Source organism: Salmo trutta, chromosome 36, assembly GCF_901001165.1.
Source record: "Salmo trutta chromosome 36, fSalTru1.1, whole genome shotgun sequence".
NCBI classification, from domain to species: Eukaryota; Metazoa; Chordata; class Actinopteri; order Salmoniformes; family Salmonidae; genus Salmo; species Salmo trutta.
Window position 1 is genome coordinate 14,648,388 of NC_042992.1, and position 21,401 is coordinate 14,669,788.

The following is a 21,401-nucleotide window of genomic DNA, read 5'->3' on the forward strand; positions in this document are numbered from 1 at the left end:
AGACCAGTGGAAATCTGTCCTTTGGTCTGATTTGTCCAAATTTCAGATTTTTGGTTCCAACCGCCATGTCTTTGTGAGATGCAGAGTAGATGAACGGATGATCTCTGCATGTGTGGTTCCCACCATGAAGCATGGAGGAGGATGGGTGATGATGTGGGGGTGCTTTGCTGGTGACACGGTCAGTGATTTATTTAGAATTCAAGGCACACTTAAACAGCATGGCTACCACAGCATTTTGCAGAGATACGCCATGCCATCTGGTTTGCACTTAGTGGGACTATAATTTGTTTTTCAACAGGACAATGGCCCAACACACCTCCAGGCTGTGTAAGGGCTATTTGACCAAGAAGGAGTGTGATGGAGTGCTGCATCAGATGAACTGTCCTCCACAATCACCCAACCTCAACCCAATTGAGATGGTTTGGGATGAGTTGGACCGCAGAGTGAAGGAAAAGCAGCCAACAAGTGCTCAGCATATGCGGGAACTCCTTCAAGACTGTTGGAAAAGCAAAACATTCTAGGTGAAGTTGGTTGAGAGAATGCCAAGCGTGTGCAAAGCTGTCATCAAGGTGGCTACTTTGAAGAATCTAAAATATATTTTGATTTGTTTAACACTTTTTTGCTTACTACATGATTCCATGTGTTATTTCATAGTTGTGATGTCTTCACTATTATTCTACAATGTAGAAAATAGTAAAAATAAAGAAAAACACTTGAATGAGTAGGTGTGTCCAAACTTTTGACTGGTACTGTATATATTTACACTGGTATATCTGCTGTCCTCTAGTATAAAGCATTTCACTGTAAAAACCCTTGCAAATTTAGTTACATTAAGCTAAGGATCTATAGTTCCCATTTCCCAGCGAGTCATTATTTCACAAAGGAAGTGGGGCTAAGTTGACGGCATTTAATCATTGTCACCTTTGCTCTATGGATTTCCATGTCTCCATGGTTACTTCCAATCTGTACTGCTGAACTCGTAACTTTCGTCTCGCAATAATATTTTCCTCCCCAAACATTCCACTAGCCTATATCTCCCTGTTCCCTGTCCCCTTGTTTATTGCCCGTCTGATGTCAGACAGTGTCCCATACATCCAGCATAGTGTGGTGGTTACTGGTGGTGTCGACACCTCATAAGGTTATCCAGCTCTGTCTTGTTGATGGTGCCATAGGCCTGAGAATAGCTGCCCAGTTTGGCACGGGGATCCCCGGCAGCCGCCACATTGGCTTTACTCTGGAAAACCTTCTTACTGAACCTGGGAGGAGGGGGCCGTGCCTCTCGTGTCTGAGACTGGGACCGCTGGTTCTTTGTTTAACCCCCAAAAAGGACCAAATGGAGAGAAAATATGGGTTAGAGGGGGAGACCAACATTTTATGAGGGGGAATTTGGGACAAGTCCTTTACATCTAAATGTAAGCTACAATGTAGAAACATATCACAGTCGGCAGCTGAGTTCCCTGCTCTCAACAGGGTGATAATGAAACATTGGAAAAGGACACATTACAGAAGATGATTTATGGCATTGACATTAAGACTTCTCAATAGTGGGAGCAGCACCAATATATGAGATCATAGAGTATGCGTTTGTTAAAGTAGCAGGGTAATGTCCACTCACCAGGCGTGCAGAGGTGACACATATCCCTGAGGACACAGAGGGCTCGTCTCTGCGGACCAGCGGGTTGTTCTGGGGATGGGAGAGGGTCAGGGAGAAGGAACGGTTGTGGCTGACAGGTGCTGAGCGGCCGCGCTGCAGAATCTGCTCCATAGACTAACAGATAGGAAAAAAGAGAGAGAGCGCGAGAGAGCAAAAAAGAGGGAGAGAGAGAAATTATTACAGAAAAATATCTCCATGCATGTATATTTTGCAGTGGACACTCAAAATAACTTGTTGTGCTGCGTAGTGATCAACACAATGGCTCATAAATCCACAGTCTGTCTGTAATACACACAACTAACATGCTTGTCTATCCAGTAGTCTATATTTGAGACATTCAAGGTGCTAGCTGAAGATTGCAGTCAGTCTGAATGTTCGGAATTGTGTGTAGTTTATTCTCTTGTATTCTGCTATGAACAAGTGACGCTGCAACTAATCACTGAAGGTCCTAGTAGGAGGACCGAGGAGAAACTGATGATCTGCACAAACACATCACGTACACACATACAGGTAACTTCCAAAATAAAGGAAACATAGTGTCTTCATAGGGTGTTGGGCCACAACAGCTTCAATGCACCTTGGCATAGATTCTACAAGTGTCTGGAACTCTATTGGAGGGATGTGACACCATTCTTCCACAAGAAATGTCATAATTTTGTGTTTCTGGGGTGGCGTTGTCTCAGGCGCCACTCCAGAATTTTCCATAAGTGTTCAATTGGGTTTAGATCTGGTGACAGACAGCCATGGCATATGGTTTACATCGTTTTCATGCTCATCAAACCATTCAGTGACCACTCATAATAATGTTTTGGGGGGATGCTTATATTTTTCCTGTAACAAGTCTGTAATGGAAATGTGTTTTTTGCATATCCCAACTCCCCCTTAGACACCCGCAGGGAGTGGGATCACGACCAGGGTCACAATTGTCAAGCGCCTATTGAGCAATTGGGGGTAAATGCCTTGCTCAAGGGCACAGCGGCAGGTTTTCACCTTGTCGGCTTCGGGATTTGAAACAGCAGATTTTTCGGGTTACTGGCCCAACGCTCTAACCTCGAGGCTATACCTGCCACCCCCGTGCCCTGTGGATGGGGACATTGTCATCCTATAGGGACATAGTCTTGATAGCCAAATGAATGGCCGGCCCAGCATTTTTTTTTACATGTCCCTAAGCATGATGGGATGTTAATTCCAATGTTAATTTTGGGGCGGCAGGTAGCCTAGCTGGATCGAATCCCTGAGCTGACAAGGTAAAAATCTGTCATTCCGCCCCTGAATAAGGCAGTTAACCCACTGTTCCCCAGTAGGCCGTCAATGTAAATAAGAACTTGTTCTTAACTGACTTGCCAGGCTTAAATAAAATAAAGAATTGCTTAATTAACTCAGGAAGCACCTGCTTTCAATATACTTTGTAGCCCTCATTTACTCAAATGTTTCCATTATTTTGGCAGTTACCTGTAGATATTGTATTTCATCATGTATCTCAAGAGGATATAAATAAAATGGGTGATTTATTCTATAAGTCCAACAATCTTTTTGAATTGTTGTTGATTATTGTTCCCTTGTTGCAGGCTGTATTGTATTTAACGTGATCTGTTACATCTGTTGTAACTAAACTCTTTCTTGGGACCTGAGTTTTTCCTAATACAACTCAGTTTTTCTTATGACAGTGGTACTTACAACAGTGTTGCCATTAGCGCCCTCTGCTGGCAGTACAGTTACATTTTCATCACTCGTCTGTTGCTCCAATTTCCTGCTGGCAGTTCCAGAGCGAAAATAGTGAGGTGGTCCAGCCAGACTTCTAACAAAACCATCTGCATGAGAGAAATAGAAGAGAAAATAACATGAGAAAGAATGTGCCTGTGTGTATGAAGTGTGAAGGTGTGTGTGAATGTTGGGGACCATATGTGTGTGTTCGTGTACTCACTGGCAACATGTGTGATGGGATTATATGTAGTCTTTCCCATGACGGGGCTAGCTGCAGGGCTGGTCTTCTCCAGGGCCGGCAGGGTAGACACAGGTACTGGGGTGGGTATGATGATAACTGGACGAGCAGCCTGGTGTTCAGTCTTATCATGAAGGGATTTAACCCGAAGGTCCCCTCCACCATCACCAGCCACTGGGACTGGCTCCGGACCGCCTTTGTTCTTCCCATTGGGCCTTTCCTTCCCATGGTCTCCACTGTCAGACAGAGAGACCGGCTCCTCTTTCTTCTTCGGCCTGGGCTGGATATTACGGAGCATTCTCCTTGGGGTCCTCTTCTCTAGAATCATCTTTTCCACAGGACAGAGATAAAAGAGGGATAGAGAAGACTGATTATAGATACTCTGCCCTTTTTTCAGTCATTAATAAAAATGTCTATTGTCATAATGCCTTGAAAGGAACTTGTTTCACACTCTATTAGTAACTGTTCAATAATTGGCAGTAATGGTCTACCCTAAGCCAACCAAACACAGAACACAAGACAGGTGTTCATCATCCTGCCTCCCCTCAGTATTACCTTGTACAGTTTGTTGCGGTACTGAACCACCGACAACTGGACATCATCATCCACAGGCAGGATCACGGCATGGTCCAGACCTGGCTCCTTGTCTGGGTTGTGGAATCTCCAGTGAAATTAAGGGGAAAACACAAAGACTATGACATAACACAACACAAATAGAGAATAACGAAATTGTTAAATCCAAGGCTAGCACTACTCAGTAACATTGTAAAAGCAAAAAACTAACCAACATAGTGCAATACTTTTAACCAGGGCCCAAGTCAAAGGAAGTGCACTATATAGGGAACAGAGTGTCATTTGGGATGCAGACCAATAACAGAAATGAACGGTATTAACATCATTAAAGGATTCTAGCATTGTGTCATCAAACCAGCTTCCCTTGCCCTTCGGGTCTAGCCTGGGTTACTCTAAACTGCTGATTTAAAAAGGGCGTTATACAATACATTTGACTGGACACGATTGATAACCAGCCTATAGCCTATAAAAGCTTGTATAAAGCACATTACACTGCATTTTAATGTATGAGATGTGCTGTATAAATAAATTGGATTTGATTCCTACGTTACCTGGAGACGTAGAGGTGCTGCAGGGCCTGCTCAGCGGTTAGCCTCTTGTCTGGGTTGAACACCAGCAGGCGACACACCAGGTCTAGGGCATCAGGGGGCACCGACGGCTGCAGAAGGTCCTCTAGAGGCACCTGGGGCCTGGCCACGCAGGCAGACAAATACAGACAGAGTGCAGCACTATGAATAAATCAAGAGCTTGCAACTATATGGTTCTATCTGCAAAAAGATGATTATGAGATAATTGGCTTTAACGTTCCGAACCCTCATTGGTTTGAATGGTGTTAGCAAATTTTAATTTGTATTCTTTTGAACTTAACAGCATCAATTGGGGGTATTTAGAGTACTATATAGGTAGATAACATTGAATAGAACAAGGCAATATCAATAACTCAATTTTGACAAAACTGCAGATAGAACCTTATAGTCTCAAGCTCTCAAAATGTCTAGACACCTTTATATAGACATATTTACTTCTGTAGGACTTCCGCTATGCCTTACCTCAGTAGCATCCTCTGAATCACAGAGGCACCATACTCAGATCTGATCGAAAGTACGTCTGAAAATAAAATCACATATCATTACTTAAGTAATGATCAGTTGGTCAGTTAACTTGGTGAGTTAGGGGCATAAAAGCTTGATTCCACCACTAGTGCTCAACAAGCAAATAGCACACTAGCAGTTGTCTGTGAACTGTGCAGCCAGTAATGAATACTCACCCTCTGGGCTAGGGTATGGAATGGCACTCATGATTTTCTCTATCTGGTTGATGGTGGAGGTTCCAGGGAAAAGGGGCTTCCCAAGCAGCATCTCTCCTAGGATACAGCCTATACTCCACATGTCTACACCCTTTGTGTACCTATAGAAGAAATCAAAGTATTTCAGTGATTTCACAGGCACTGACAGGTTTCTCGGCAGGTTTCTGCATGAATACTTACCTTCCCATTGGGTGCATTATTAGATCAGAAACCCAAGTTAACACTAAATCAATAAAACAGTTCACTCTTTCAGAGATGTATTCAAGCCTGAAGAAGTGTCCCAGTTTATTGAGAAAGGTACAGCAGGTCCCAGTGCATGTGTACCTTGAGGAGCCCAGCAGGATCTCAGGAGGTCTATACCACCGCGTCGCCACATACTCTGTCAGCGCCGGGTTCCCAGCATCCTCCTGGATCTGGTAGAGAGATCTCGCTAAACCGAAGTCACACAGCTTCACAAAGCAATCCGTGTCAAGCAGAATATTGGACGGCTGTGGGAAGAGGAAAGCAAATTCAATCATGTCATCCAAATAATTTTTCCTCCAGAAAAACAGAAGAATTGTATAGCGTCACCCATACTGGTGGCACCAGCACATCTGCAAATGCAATAATGTCATATTCTCAATATGCACACTTCTTAGTACATTGGCAATTTAAACATTCTACTGTACCTTCTGGTCTCTGTGGATGACATTGCCTGAGTGCATGTATTTGGTGGCCTTAAGGAGTTGATGCATGATATAGCGTTTATGGATGTCTTTCAGCAGGTTGCCTTTCTTTATCACCGCATGCAGGTCGGTGTCTGCAACACACAGGTGGTAAAAACAGTAATAACCAACAGGAATCATCCAGCATTGAACATTCATCCATACCACACTCAGAATAATGGCACCTTTCTATAAAACACTCAATGAATAACAAACCAGACACGTCACGTTTCCCATGAACAATCTGCACACTCCTGCAGTGCCCCAAAATTAGCCAGGGTTGGACAAAGGAGGCATTTTCCATGGTGGGGTGTGCCAGGGAAAACATGTGCCGTGATGTTGGCCCACACTCAGAGATTAGCCTGCAGAGATCTGAGAGCAGTCCAATGTGTGGACTCAGCAGGCATCGCAGGCAGCCAAGAGGAGAAGAGCCCTCCCCTCTCACACCTCCCTCTGGTGCCAGGTTTAAACTGCTGCATAACCTTGCAGCTTGCCTGCCTGACTGCCTACATTCTTTCCGTGTTGTTATTTCATAATGGCCGACCCCATCAAATTTATTACAAGGTAGGTGGAAAATAATTAATACAGTGGGAAAGCCCTGAAAATGTTTTTTATTGGGTATCAGGGTGATTTTGACCATCAAGAGTCATCGATGCAAGCATCTTGCATGTATATCTGTTATTATTAATAGGCATGTAATATTATATAGCGTGCTACCATTTCACAAATCACCACAATCCTGAAGTCAACCGACAGAAGATTCAAAATGGATGTCAATAGACAATCCACATAAGAGTCCTCACCCATGTATTCAAAGACCAGGTAAATATCGTTGTCATTTTGAGCTCTGATGACGTTCAGCAGTTTGACGATGTTGGCATGATCTCCAAACTCCTGCAGGGAAAAATACATAACTGTTTGAAAAAGACACATGCACGCACACACAGTCCTCAAAAACCACCGTAAATTAATTAAAACAATGTTATGACCGAACACACCCCCATTCACATTGAAGGGGCTGTAGTGGAGCGGGTAGAGAGTTTCAAGTTCCTTGGTGTCCACATCACTAACAAACTTTCATGGTCCAAACACACCAAGAAAGTTGTGAAGAGGGCACAACAACACCTTTTCCCCCTCAGGAGACAAAAGATTTGGCATGGATCCCCAGATCCTCAAAAAGTTCTACAGCTGCACCATCGAGAGCATACTGACCGGTTGCATCACCGCCTGGTATGGCAACTGCTCGGCATCCAACCACAAGGCACTACAGAGGGTAGTGCGTACAGCCCAGTACATCACTTGGGCCAACCTTCCTGCCTTCCAGGACCTACAGTACCAGTCAAAAGTTTGGACACACCTACTCATTTGTGGGCTTTTCTTTATTTTTACTATTTTCTACATTGTAGAATAATAGCGAAGACATCAAAACTATGAAATAACACATACAGAATCATGTAGTAACCAAAAAAGTGTTAAACAAATCAAAATATATTTGAGATTCTTCAAAGTAGCCACCCTTTGCCTTGATGACAGATTTGCACACTCTTGGCATTCTCTCAACAGGCTTTCTATTTATTTTTTATATAACCTTTATTTAACAAGGCAAGTCAGTTAAGAACAAATTCTTATTTACGATGACAGCCTACCCTGGCCAAACCCTAATCCGGACAACGCTGGACCAATTGTGCGCTGCGCTATGGGACTCCCAATCACGCTCAGTTGTGATACAGCCTGGAATTGAATCAGGGTCTGTAATGACGCTTCTAGCAATGAGATGCAGTGCCTTAGACTGCTGCGCCACTCGGGAGCCCAGGGCTTCATGAGGGCAGTCACCTGGAATGCATTTCAATTAACAGGTGCGCCTTGTTGAACATTAATTTGTGGAATTTCTTTCCTTCTTAATGCGTTTGAGCCAATCAGTTGTGTTGTGACAAGGTAGGGGTGGCATACAGAAGATAGCCCTATTTGGTGAAAGACCAAGTCCATATTATGGCAAGAACAGCTCAAATAAGCAAAGAGAAACGACAGTCCATCATTACTTTAAGACATGAAGGTCAGTCAGTCTGCAAAATTTCAAGAACTTTGAACGTTTCTTCAAGTGCAGTCGCAAAAACCATCAATCACTATGATGAAACTGGATCTCATGAGCACCGCCACAGGAAAGGAAGACCCAGAATTACCTCTGCTGCAGAGGACAAGTTCATTAGATTTAACTGCACCTCAGATTGCAGCCCAAATAAATGCTTCACAGAGTTCAAGTAACATACATATCTCAACATCAACTGTTCAGAGGAGACTGTGTGAATCAGGCCTTCATGGTCAAATTGCTGCAAAGAAACCTCTACTAAAGGACACCAGTAAGAAGAAGAGACTTGCTTGAACCAAGAAACACGAGAAATGGGCATTAGACCGGTGGAAATCTGTCCTTTGATGAGTCCAAATTTGAGATTTTTGGTTCTAACCGGTAAAAGGGTGGCTACTTTGAAGAATCTAAAATCGAAAATATATTTGGATTTGTTTAAGACTTTTTTGGTTACTACTGTCACGTCCTGACCAGTATAAGGGTTATTTGTTATTGTAGTTTGGTCAGGACGTGGCAGAGGGTATTTGTTTAATGTGGTTCGGGGTGGTGTTTTTGGTAGAGGTGTATTTGATTTATGTATTCCGGGGTTTTTGGGCACTGTTCCTTGTTTCTATGTTTAGTCTAGTTAGTTGTATCTCTATGTTTAGGTTAATGGGGGGTTGGACTCTCAATTGGAGGCAGGTGCTTTCTCGTTGCCTCTGATTGAGAGTCCTATATATGGGTATGTGTTTGGTTTAGTGTTTGTGAGAGATTGTTTCTTGTTTTGCGTGTGTGAGCATTACAAGACTGTTTTGTTGATCGTTCGGTCTTTGTTGTTTTGGTGTTTTCTTGGTCTAAATAAATATCAAGATGAGCATCCACATTCCTGCTGCGTTTTGGTCCTCCATTCCAGACGACAACCGTGACAACTACATGATTCCATATGTGTTATTTCATAGTTTTGATGTCTTTACTATTATTTTACAATGTAGAAAATAGTCAAAATGAAGAAAAACCCTTGAATGCGTAGGTGTGTCCAAACTTTTGACTGGTATTGTGTATACTAGGTGGTGTCAGAGGAAGGCCTAAAAAAATGTCTAAGACTCCAGTCACCAAAGTAATAGGCTGTTCTCTCTGCTACCACAAGGCAAGCGGTACCAGAGTGCCACGTCTTGGTCCAAAAGGCTCCTTAACAGCTTCTACCCCTAAGCCATAAGACTGCTGAACAATTAATCAAATGGCCACCGGACTATTTACATTGACCGGTGGCCATTTTACACTGCTGCAACTCGCTGTTTATAATCTATACATAGTCACTTTACTCCTACCTACATGTACAAATTACCTCGATTAATCTGTATTACCGCACATTGACTCGCTACCAGTACCCCCTGTATATAGCCTCATTATTGTTATTTTATTGTTACTTTTTTTTAATGTTTTTTTTTTTTACTTTAGTTTATTTAGTAAATATTTTCTTAACTCCATTTTCTTAAAACTGCATTGTTGGTTAAGGGCTTGTAAGTAAGCATTTGATGGTAAAGTCTACACCTGTTGTATTTGGTGCATGTGACAAATAAAATGTGATTTGGTTTGACTACTATGGGAGAATCTTCTTAGGGATAGTGACATAACAGTCTAGGTGGTGTTGGAATGGGTCAATGTTGAAATGCTATGTAATGTAAACCATCCAGAGACTGGGGTGCCAGTGTTTCTGTGGGAGGTAGTAATAGCCTTATTATGGACACACACACAGCTTAAGGCCCTGGCATCTGTTTTCCCTGGCTGGAGTGGATGGTGGAGACTGGAGACCGATAAAAGCGGACTACACTGTTTGCTTGTCCCGTGTGACCAGTTTTCTATCCACTTTCATGAGGTCAGAATATATGGTAACCATCTGAATGATTAACTAAGCACCAAAATCACACAGCAAACTTTCCCCAATACTGTTAGTAGTCTCTTTAAATATCCTTAAGAGTCTATTGACACACCCGTGCATCAATCAAAATAACATAAGAAAAAAAATCTCCCATCAACATCCATCTGTTTAAACTAGAACTATATATTTTTTTGCATGGGCTGCGTCTCATTCCACTGCATCTACCTATGTCGGCCTTCTGCATCTGAGGTGGACGGCAGTAGTGTAAAGTACTTAAGTAGAAATACTTTAAAGTACTACTTAAGTAGTTTTTGGGGGGATATCTATTTATATTTTTTACAACTTTTACTTCACTACATTCCTAATGAAAATAATATACTTTTTACTCCATACATTTTCCGTGACACCCAAAAGTACTTGTTCAATTTTGAATGCTTAGCAGGAAGGAAAATGGTCAAATTCACACACTTACCAAGAAAACAACCCTGGTCTACTGCCTCTTATCTGGGGGACTCACTAAACACAAATGCATAGTTTGTAAATTATGTCTGAGTGTTGGCGTGTGCCCCTGGCTAACCGTTAAAAAATATATATATACTTTTACTTTTGATACTTAAGTACATTTTAACGATTACATTTACTTTTGATACTTAAGTATATTTAAAACCCCAAAACCTTTTGACTTTTACTCAAGTACTATTTTACTGGGTGATTTTCACTTTTACTTCAGTCATTTTCTATTAAGGTATCTTTACTTTTACTCAATTATGACAATTAGGGTACTTTTTCCACCACTGGTGGAAGGTGGCCAGGCTACAGCGGTGTTTGTCAGACCACGAGACATTCCGAAAATCGGTCTTCTCACTAAAACATCTGTAGTGTCCGAACGGATTGGCTTAACTAATAACGAACCACTATATGGAAAGATGAGATTCCCATGAACACGATGGAGTTCTCCGTTTTGCTGTGCGAACCCCACAAGTGTCACGGGACTCGTCTGAAGGTTGGGCTACCGAGTGGCGCAGCGGTCTAAGGCACTGCATCTCAGTGGTAGAGGCGTCACTGCAGACCCTGGTTGGATTCCAGGCTGCATGACAACCGGAGTGTTTGGGAGTCCCATAGGGCAGTGCACAATTGGCCCAGCATCGTCTGGGGTAGGCTGTCATTGTAAATAAGAATTTGTTCTTAACTGACTTGCCTAGAAAAATTAAAAAGGTAACCTGGTACTGGTTATAATTTTTTTATGGAGGTAGTTTTGTGCAAATAAAAAAGAAGGCTTAAATATGTGTCCAAAAAACTAAAATGCTTCCTGAGCTTTCTTATATCTTCTTTTTGACTGTGTGTTTTGCCATTTATGAATGTGTTATTCAATGTGCTTCTATGGGCTATAGTAGTAAAGGCCAAATTCTATATTTTCTCAAACCAATTTTTGTATATATTTGTTTAATACTGACAGGGGTCCTAAAATTCTAAATCAAATAGCTAAATTATCCACCATCTTAAAATAATTCCATATGTTAGCTTACATATGGCACACCCCACCCCCCAGACTGAGGCTTCTGCTCATCTATAGAATAACTAAACAGAACCGTCTCTATCTCATTAGCATAGGGAATGATCAGTTTACACATTCATTGAAAAACCATGTCAAACATTTTAGTGTCCATTTTGTTATCCATAATCTCTCGTGGACAGACTATGTTCACATGAGATTTTTGGTTCTAGCTTGCCCATGTTATTCACAACTTTAGATACACCAGTTCAACACTTGGCAGGGTCTAATCAGCATCAGGGACTCTTCCTGAAGAGCAGGAGCCATCTGGTGTTTACATTACGGTATGCAAGCACGGCCCCAGTTTCCACAGCAACAGGACCATTCCACTCTGGCTATGGAGCTGGCTACAGGCTGCGCTTGTGCTCCATTCAAACAAAACTCACTTCAACTTTCCATTTGTTGTTAATGTAACCGGTGTGAAATGGCTAGCTAATTAGTGGTGCGCACTATTAGCATTTCAATCGGTGACATCACTTGCTCTGAGACCTTGAAGTAGTTGTTTCCCTTGCTCTGCAAGGGCCATGGCTTTTGCAGAGCGATAGATAACGATGCTTTGTGGGAGGCAGTTGTTGATGTGTTCAGATGGTCCATGGTTCGAGCCCAGGTTGGGGAAAGGAGAGGGACGTAAGCGACACTGTTACACTAACTGATATCGGTATTCATTCTTACCTGAAGAAACATTATTTCTCTGAATGTCCGCTGTAGAGAAAAAAACATTGTGACGAGTCAATCTTAATTGACAATCTATTTAATCATCAACAACAACAACAAAAATAATACACTAGCTGTTTGAGAACCCCTGGCTGTTACAGTATTTCCATAAAATGACAGTGAGGTAAAAAAGTATTTGATCCCCTGCTGATTTTGTACGTTTGCCCACTGACAAAGAAATGATCAGTCTATAATTTTAATGGTAGGTTTATTTGAACAGTGAGAGACAGAATAACAACAAAAATATCCAGAAAAACGCATGTCAAAAATGTTATAAATTGATTTGGATTTTACTGAGGGAAATAAGTATTTGACCCCTCTCAATCAGAAAGATTTCTGGCTCCCAGGTGTCTTTTATACAGGTAACGAGCTGAGATTAGAAGCACACTCTTAAAGGGAGTGCTCCTAATCTCAGCTTGTTACCTGTATAAAAGACACCTGTCCACAGAAGCAATCAATCAATCAGATTCCAAACTCTCCACCATGGCCAAGACCAAAGAGCTCTCCAAGGATGTCAGGGACAAGATTGTAGACCTACACAAGGCTGGAATGGGCTACAAGACCATCACCAAGCAGCTTGGTGAGAAGGTGACAACAGTTGGTGCGATTATTCGCAAATGGAAGAAACACAAAAGAACTGTCAATCTCCCTCGGCCTGGGGCTCCATGCAAGATCTCACCTCGTGGAGTTGCAATGATCATGAGAACGGTGAGGAATCAGCCCAGAACTACACGGGAGGATCTTGTCAATGATCTCAAGGCTGGGACCATAGTCACCAAGAAAACAATTGGTAACACACTACGCCGTGAAGGACTGAAATCCTGCAGCGCCTGCAAGGTCCCCCTGCTCAAGAAAGCACATATACATGCCCGTCTGAAGTTTGCCAATGAACATCTGAATGATTCAGAGGACAACTGGGTGAAAGTGTTGTGGTCAGATGAGACCAAAATGGAGCTCTTTGGAATCAACTCAACTCGCCGTGTTTGGAGGAGGAGGAATGCTGCCTGTGACCCCAAGAACCCCATCCCCACCGTCAAACATGGAGGTGGAAACATTATGCTTTGGGGGTGCTTTTCTGCTAAGGGGACAGGACAACTTCACCGCATCAAAGGGACGATGGACGGGGCCATGTACCGTCAAATTTTGGGTGAGAACCTCCTTCCCTCAGCCAGGGCATTGAAAATGGGTCGTGGATGGGTATTCCAGCTTGACAATGACCCAAAACACACGGCCAAGGCAACAAAGGAGTGGCTCAAGAAGAAGCACATTAAGGTCCTGGAGTGGCCTAGCCAGTCTCCAGACCTTAATCCCATAGAAAATCTGTGGAGGGAGCTGAAGGTTCGAGTTGCCAAACGTCAGCCTCGAAACCTTAATAACTTGGAGAAGATCTGCAAAGAGGAGTGGGACAAAATCCCTCCTGAGATGTGTGCAAACCTGGTGGCCAACTACAAGAAACGTCTGACCTCTGTGATTGCCAACAAGGGTTTTGCCACCAAGTACTAAGTCATGTTTTGCAGAGGGGTCAAATACTTATTTCCCCCATTAAAATGCAAATCAATTTATAACATTTTTTACATGAATTTTTCAGGATTTTTTTGTTGTTATTCTGTCTTTCACTGTTCAAATAAACCTACCATTAAAATTATAGACTGATCATTTCTTTGTAAGTGGGCAAACGTACAAAATCAGCAGGGGATCAAATACTTTTTCCCTCACTGTATAATTAGATATAGTCAAGGTTGTTGAACAGAGTCTTCTTTGGTACGCTCCACAAACCTGCACAACATATACAGTATTAAGGTTATACCTCTGTAGCAACACCTAGTTAGTGGCAGACAATGTCAATGACCAATATCATCATGTATCACAAACCTGGGCATCAGTCCTATTCCTGAAGGCATCAAATATTTTCTTAACAGCCACAACTTCTCCTGTCTGCCTGTCCACAGCCTTCCATACAATCCCATATGCCTGGACACAGATAAAGAAATATAAAACTGTTAGTGAATCATTATAAGGATTAAAGGTTAAACAAACTGCCACAAGACTGTAGTTGAGCCCTAAGAGAAACTGAAATCACAATATGAAAACAGACAGCGAAGTAGAGTGGAGAGTAAGGAAAGACAAAGCGTTTTAGGGAGAGATTACTAAGCACTTTTAGAGTCAGCAGCACATCGAGGAGAGGTGACTGGTTATGACAATGGGTCCCCCGACAGACAGCCCAGTGCTGAGCTGAGAGAACACATGATCAGGTTCACTAGACACTGGTCCCTCTGTGGCCAGTCCCACCTGGCGTCAATGACTTCCTGCTTAAAAAGCAAAGCAAGGTTTACTTTAATATTATCAGATGGAACGAAAACTGGGGAAATAGGGGTTGTCAAGGGAGACTTTCTTACATATTTTTGACAAATTACTGTCTTGGAACTTATGAATGGTATTCTTGGTATTGTAACCTAGGAATAGTGGCTAAACACACATTATTTTCTTGGGTAAAATGAAACTGTAGTTAACTGTTAACAAGTGTAATATGACCATTGACCTCCCCTCAAGGGAAGATTAGTTAGCATTTGTATGATGTATCTACATGACTCAACAGTGTCCCAGGTTTACCACCTTGCACTATACAGTTCAGAGATAGATCTAGCCTCCATGATTCTTATAACACATGGGGAGAGACTCTCTTCTTGGTTTGTCAAGGGGAATGAAGGCAGGGATTCCATTATTCTATGTCTGTCTGGGGAAAAACAAAACAAAAGCTTTGGACTCTGAAGTCACTGATTTTTCTATTTCCCTAGTATCAAAGTCTACTGATCTGGCTGAAAGAAACAGCTTGTTCTGAAAAAGTAGACAATCCTCTAGCTTATGACATCATTATTCAAAGGAACTTTAATTCTGGGGAATTGTAAGAATTTTTCTTAAAGGAAAGACTGGGGAGGAAAGTGAAATGTAGCAATGTGTGCAATTGAGAGTAATTTATTGATTATTCATTTAAAATACATTTTCAAAAGCGACAGAAAACGTACACAACTACTTGTTTTTGTAGCTACCATTATTGTTTGACAGCAGTGAGCAATACAGCTGTCATTCATAAGTTCGACCTTCTTCCCAACAAACAACTTTTCACAGACTATAAAAACAGGAGACAACCTATATTACTTACCCCCTTTCCAAGTCTTCTTTGTATTTCATATTTCATAGAAATATGATCCTCCACCTCTGTGACGTTCATCCTTATTTCTTTGTTTAGATGTTTCTCATGCCTTAATTACAATGTAACAGTCTCAGCCCCAAGTTGAAATTCTGCGAAGAAACGTTTGATGATGAACGTTCTGAAAACATGTGATTCAAGGTATCAACTTCTTGGAGCTGGTATCTTCACACCCTTTCGTTTGAATTAGTTAAATATAAAACACGTGATTTTAGCTAGCTATGTTGTTTAGCAGCATGCGAGCTAGCCCCTTTGAACTTCTGAGCTAATGTTGAATGGTTACCGATCAATCACAGTCGTTGCCCACCGATACATTCATTCACAAATATATCCCTAAAATAAAATTACCCATGGTCTTCTTTGAAAGCACTGAAAATGTCAGGTTCAAGGATGTCAGTGACAGCCGATAGTGGTTTGCTGCTGGACAGAAAAAAAGCATATCGGGTTCTTTTTGTAATTGTTTGTTGTCCTGGAGACGCATCTTTGCTGCTGAACCCATTCAGACCGCTTTTAAAGGAGCCGCATTCTTTATTTTCTGAACCGACGAGTCTCATAAATGTGTCCAAGATACAAAGCAAAATGTGCAATGAATAACCATATAATTCACACAAATGTTAAAACGTGATAAAAGGCAGACACCAAAGTTGGAGGTAGATTTTTTATTTTTATTTCTAAAAAAGATGTTACATGCTTTTTTAAATTCAAAGTTGCATTATTTACAATGATAAATCTTAATAAATATGCTCTCCCTAATTATAATTGAGGGGTGAAACACATTTAGTCAGCATCCCAAAATGAAGAGGGAATTCTATGAATCCACCTGTCTCCATTGCCCACCTGATGTGGCCAAACCCTCACATCTAAAGAAAAGCTTAATTATGCACATTAACTGAAGTAGTAGTACTACTATAATATTTTACTCAAATCAAATGAGAAAAACAAAGCCATAGACAACAGCCACATTTCCTTCACCAGAGTGTTTCAACATAATCATCAATAAGGGTGCATTACATACAACTCATAACTATTTAAAGGCCCACCAAGTTAACCTAACCATCTGTTACAACTGGAGTTAAAGTAATAACCTCTACACAAGTTATTGGACTGTCTCGGAGTGCAGATGGGGAACAGCAATATACTGGATTTCACCCAAAAATTGCAGTTTGTTCTTTTCTAAATGTTATTTCCATCACTTGTCAAGGGATTCTCCATCCCTAATCAAGCCAACCAAATGTACCACCTCAGGTCACTTTTCATTTTTTTACATGTTTTATGTCTCATCTTCAGCTAAAGTGACTTATAAAGGGATCAGACTCACTGGGCCTTGTGTTGATATGTCAAAGCCAGTAGTAAACATGGTTCTACGTAGATTCAAGAATGCAGGCTGATACAAGCAGCCTTAACACAGTACACCGTCACTCAGGCTGGAGAACTACAACTCAACAAGGCGTCCAACTGAACAGGAAGACCACCCCACTAGGCAAGGCCACAGCACTGGATGCTGCCATGAGTCTAGGTTAGAGTTCAAAGGAGAAGATAGATACTGTACCAAAGTGGGAGGGGAAAAAAATATACTATTCAATGGAATAATACAAAGCACAAATAGGGGTGATGACTTTGGAGACATGTAGAGAGGAGAGGAGGAAGGGGTTGTACAATGATATAAGAAAGGTGACAACAGTCCTGGATGATGTGGGTAGATTAGGAGGAGTGTAAGAAGCGGTTGAAGGCGTTGTAGGCTGACTCCAGGTCAAACAGCATCTGGCGAACCTGGGAGTCGTCCAGCTCATCAGAGGCTGACATGCTGCTGAGAGTGGTCAACCTACAGAGGAGAACAAGCAACTCTTTACCTTCTGAATTACTATACTATTTTTATTTAACTAGGCAAGTCAGTTAAGAACAAATTCTTATTTACAATGACCGCCTACCCCGGCCAAACCCTAATCTGGATGGGCCAATTGTGCACCGCCTTATGGGACTCCCAATCACGGCCGGTTGTGATGCAGCCTGGAATCGAACCAGGGTCTGTAGTGACACCTCTAGCACTGAGATGCATTGCCTTAGACCGCTGCGCCACTCGGTGTTAGTGTTAAGCATACTTCGTCATTCTTAGACAACAAGAGCCGGTTTCCCAAAAACAGATTAAGCCTAGTCTAAAGAGCATGGTCAATGAGGATTCTCCATTGAATGTGCTACTTAGTCTAAGACTAGGCTTAAGCTGTGTCCGGGAAACCAGCCCCTCAATGTGTGTAAATGAGGTACATCTTTACCAGAGGCTGACTTTGTCCTTGGCCTCATTGTCTGGGGGCATGTTGCTCATTCTGTTCATGGTCTCCATCAGCTCTCTCAGGTCTGGTTGGATCTGAACAATTCAAACCAATTAATCAGTCAGTCAGTCAATCAAACATAGGAACTACACCAGGCCCTAACCACTTTACCTGACAAGTTATATGGCTGCGTTTACACAGGCAGCCCAATTCTGATCTTTTGCCCAATTATTGGTCTTTTGACCAATCAGATCAGATATTTTGCCAATAAATGGTATTTTGACCAATCAGATCTTTTGCCAATAAATGTGCAAAATATCCAAATTGGGCTATGTAGCCTATAAATAGGAACCCTGAGGTTTTCCCAGCCCGTATTATAGGTGATGTGTTAATGTTCATTGTCATTTGTCTCAGTCCGATCTATTTACCTCATCCATGGCCCGGATCTCCAGACGTAGCTTGTCCATCACAGTGATAAAGAGCTGGGGATAAGAGAGGAGAAACAGAGACAGAGGACAATAATGTTTGACTGACTATTTCACCATCTGTCAGCAACCTGAAATTTACTGCAGCACAAGCATACTCTTTAAAATGTGTGGTCCAATCAGTCCGAGCTTATCAACGAGTGAGCGTTATATGTCCTATGATGCCAGTATATCAAGTAGTTCCTCTCTGTTCAGCGGCCTTGTTGGATATTGGCAGGTTTGATGTGGGATGCAATTTGCTGTGGCACTTAAGGGCGCACCAACACAGTGTTCTGGGACGAGCCAGAGAATGATTCAAATTAAGAAAATGACTTAATACTGAAACTGAATAATAAAGTGCGTTCTATCTATATGGGGCTGTAAAAGGCTTCAATGTTGGCCAAAAGCCCAAAGTGAACACTGGGATTGAAATCACTCAGTCAGTGTTTAATGTCATGGGCATGGCAAAGAGACCTACCGATACGATATCTGCAATGCAGCGATTCAGGTTGCCCTTGTCATCCTTGATGGTGATTGGTCGATCCTCCTTGATTCTTTCCATAGCTAGCGGGCAGTCAAGCTAACATAAAAGAGAAGGGAGAGGAGAACAACATATGGTATAACCCAATTTACTCATATTCAGATATTGTTATATTGTTCAGCAGAGTTGCCTAAAGCACATATACATCTGGGATCAGCCTCTATGTGTTACATTGAGTGGATTAGATCTTCTATCTGCAAGACCGGCACTCTACTCAAAGCAGTGTGACTGATATAAACTCACTCTGTACTTCCTGCAGAAGTCATCGATAGAACCCACGTCAGATCCCTGGACCTGTTTGAAAGCAGCCTTGTATTGCACCAGCAGCCTGGAGCAAGCAGCCGTGTACCTGACAGAAACACACAGTAATCAATCTCATAACAGATTTTCAAACTCTAATGTTGAAACAACCTCATACAGACAAGATTTTTTGACACACACACACACACACACACACACACACACACACACACACACACACACACACACCTTTATTTACAGTCCATGACATGCGTACACAACCAGTGAAGAGTGTAAACTCACTCATTAGGGGTCACACAGTCTTTGATGTAAGCTTTCTCCAGGGCCTGAAGTGTCTTCACCACAGCAAACAGCTCTGCCATGTTGTCAAACCTTGATTAATACAAGCACAACGCTCAACGTTAACATTTAACTTACATGGATTGTGAATAGCTTATATTATTAATTTACAGTCAATGTTCACTTACTTCTCTCGTTCTCTTGCATTCTTGTACAATTTTACTTCCTAAAAAAAAAAAGAAAAAAAAGAAAACTATTATTTTTTCTTTCTGATAAAATGCAGGTACAAAAAGCAGGTAACAGCAGGAAACTCAAAGCCAAATTAAATATCTAAAAGAGCTCCACCAAATATGCCACAAGAAGCAATTATGCGAACCCTACAAAACTCCACGCCACTTACCTCATACAATTCAGGTTTATTGGCAGGAGCTATAACGAAGAGAAATATAAAAGTATAACAGTCACAGATGCTTTATAAGACGAGCAAATTTCTGATGATCATGTCTAAAGTGCATATTTTATTTTAACCTTTATTTAACAAGAAAAGTCAGTTAAGATCAAATTCTTATTTACAATGACGGCCTAGGAACAGTAAGTTAACTGCCTTGTCCAGGGGCAGAACGACATATTTTTACCTTGTCAGCTCAGGGATTCGATCTAGCAACCTTTCGGTGACTGGCCCAACGCTAACCACTAGGCAAACTTAAAAGTTCCAATGCAGCAGTTTTTATCTCAATATCAAATAATTTATGGGTAACAATTAAGTACCTTATCACAATTGCTTTCAATTAAAATGCTAACAAAAAAATTGCTTCTTAACAAAGAGCAATTTCTCAAGCAATAATTGTGCTAGGACTGTCTGGGGGGGAGGCAAAAACAGATTTTTTTTTGTTATTGGCAGAGTTTGGGAACTATTTCTTATTAGTCTATTAACTAATTTACTGGCCAAAACTTTTCCCACCAAAATAGGCAGAAATTTCAGGTATTTTCAAACAGCTCTTACACTAAAAGGGTTTTATCATAATTTTCACAATTTCACAGTATTATTCCAACCTCAGTGTGGATATATAAAACATAGGAAAATTGTGTTTCTGACTGCACTAAGCCTTTAATACATAATAATATATGCCAATTCACAGACACTTTTATCCAAAGCGATAAGTCATGCGTGCATACATTTTACGTATGGGTGGTCCCGGGAATCGAACCCAATACTCTGCCATTGCAAGTGCCATGCTCTACCAACTGAGCTACAAAGGACCAACTTACCTCCTCCCATACCTCCCGTGACAGGTATTCCGTGAAACATGGTGAATGCTGCTCTCACAACTTGATCTATTAAAAGTAATACATGTTAACACAAATCTATTTCAAATTCTTCAGCTGCAGTATAGGAAGGTTAGACAAACCAATAGCTAAGAGTTGGAGGATGACATCAGTAAGTGAACAACCGCCAATTAAAATACATATCAAAGTAAATTAATTGACTAAAGTGTGGCTGTAACGTTACAGATCTGTCATGTTAGCTAGCTACTGTCACTATAGCAAGAGAGAAGAAAAGCAGGAAGAAGACCTCTCTTGGATTAAAAACACGTAATGTAGCTTAGCTAGCTAACTACATGTTGCTAAATTAGTGGTGAATTCATCTCATTACATATATTGGCAAGGTCCATGACAAGATAAATAGATATCAACAACAACATTCAAAAGTGATGAGATCCTTTATGAAAAATAAGCTAGCTAAATAGCTAACGTTAGCTAGTTAGCGTTTCCTTTGTGATTTATTTAGCCTAAACAAACACTTAAGGACACATTATATTGGATGGCTAAGTGAGGACAATTCACGGTATCGCTGGTACGGCGACTCATATCGTATACACATGTTACCCGACCAATATCTGAATAATAAATCAACATTTGCTAGGAATATTCCACTCACCCCCTTGGCAAACTGAAGTGACATCAGTGTAAACCGTTCACGGTCTATGGTGTAAA

At 41.5% G+C, this 21,401-nt stretch overlaps 2 protein-coding genes across 4 annotated transcripts in view; both read right to left on the reverse strand.

Moving 5' to 3' along the window:
* Nucleotides 1-746: 746 nt before the first annotated feature.
* On the reverse strand, nucleotides 747-16,078 carry mapk15 (mitogen-activated protein kinase 15). The gene is made up of 15 exons (XM_029734765.1): nucleotides 15,943-16,078; nucleotides 15,547-15,686; nucleotides 14,259-14,357; nucleotides 12,345-12,374; nucleotides 6,983-7,073; nucleotides 6,144-6,274; nucleotides 5,800-5,963; nucleotides 5,437-5,576; nucleotides 5,219-5,276; nucleotides 4,721-4,858; nucleotides 4,152-4,257; nucleotides 3,579-3,924; nucleotides 3,332-3,465; nucleotides 1,616-1,768; nucleotides 747-1,306 (listed from the first exon to the last, which is right to left on the reverse strand). Exons 2-15 carry the CDS (start codon nucleotides 15,613-15,615, stop codon nucleotides 1,112-1,114), a joined length of 1,854 nt encoding a protein of 617 aa, XP_029590625.1. The 5' UTR covers nucleotides 15,616-15,686; nucleotides 15,943-16,078; the 3' UTR covers nucleotides 747-1,111.
* Nucleotides 16,079-16,238: 160 nt separating this feature from the next.
* vps28 (VPS28 subunit of ESCRT-I) overlaps nucleotides 16,239-21,401 on the reverse strand; it is a 5,919-nt gene continuing 756 nt past the window's right edge. For 2 of the 3 annotated variants that reach the window (XM_029734767.1, XM_029734766.1), the window contains exons 2-10: nucleotides 20,676-20,741; nucleotides 19,807-19,835; nucleotides 19,595-19,632; nucleotides 19,410-19,499; nucleotides 19,110-19,215; nucleotides 18,804-18,905; nucleotides 18,290-18,343; nucleotides 17,865-17,956; nucleotides 17,211-17,416 (exon numbers count right to left, since the gene is read on the reverse strand). In XM_029734767.1, coding sequence (XP_029590627.1) covers nucleotides 17,296-17,416; nucleotides 17,865-17,956; nucleotides 18,290-18,343; nucleotides 18,804-18,905; nucleotides 19,110-19,215; nucleotides 19,410-19,499; nucleotides 19,595-19,632; nucleotides 19,807-19,835; nucleotides 20,676-20,715 — 672 coding nt within the window. In that variant the 5' untranslated portion in view covers nucleotides 20,716-20,741 and the 3' untranslated portion in view covers nucleotides 17,211-17,295. Of the gene's footprint in view, nucleotides 17,417-17,864; nucleotides 17,957-18,289; nucleotides 18,344-18,803; nucleotides 18,906-19,109; nucleotides 19,216-19,409; nucleotides 19,500-19,594; nucleotides 19,633-19,806; nucleotides 19,836-20,675; nucleotides 20,742-21,345 lie in introns of all 3 variants that reach the window. The other variant, XM_029734768.1, reaches the window with a different exon arrangement.

Coding starts and splice junctions, on each gene's coding strand:
- mapk15 (XM_029734765.1), bottom strand. CDS start 15,615: ATGAACGTCACAGAGGTGGAGGATCATATTTCTATGAAATATGAAATA. Junction 4,258..4,720: donor CAGCACCTCTACGTCTCCAG/GTAACGTAGGAA, acceptor ATTTCACTGGAG/ATTCCACAACCCAGACAAGG. Junction 1,769..3,331: donor GCGCTAATGGCAACACTGTT/GTAAGTACCACT, acceptor CCTATCTGTTAG/TCTATGGAGCAGATTCTGCA.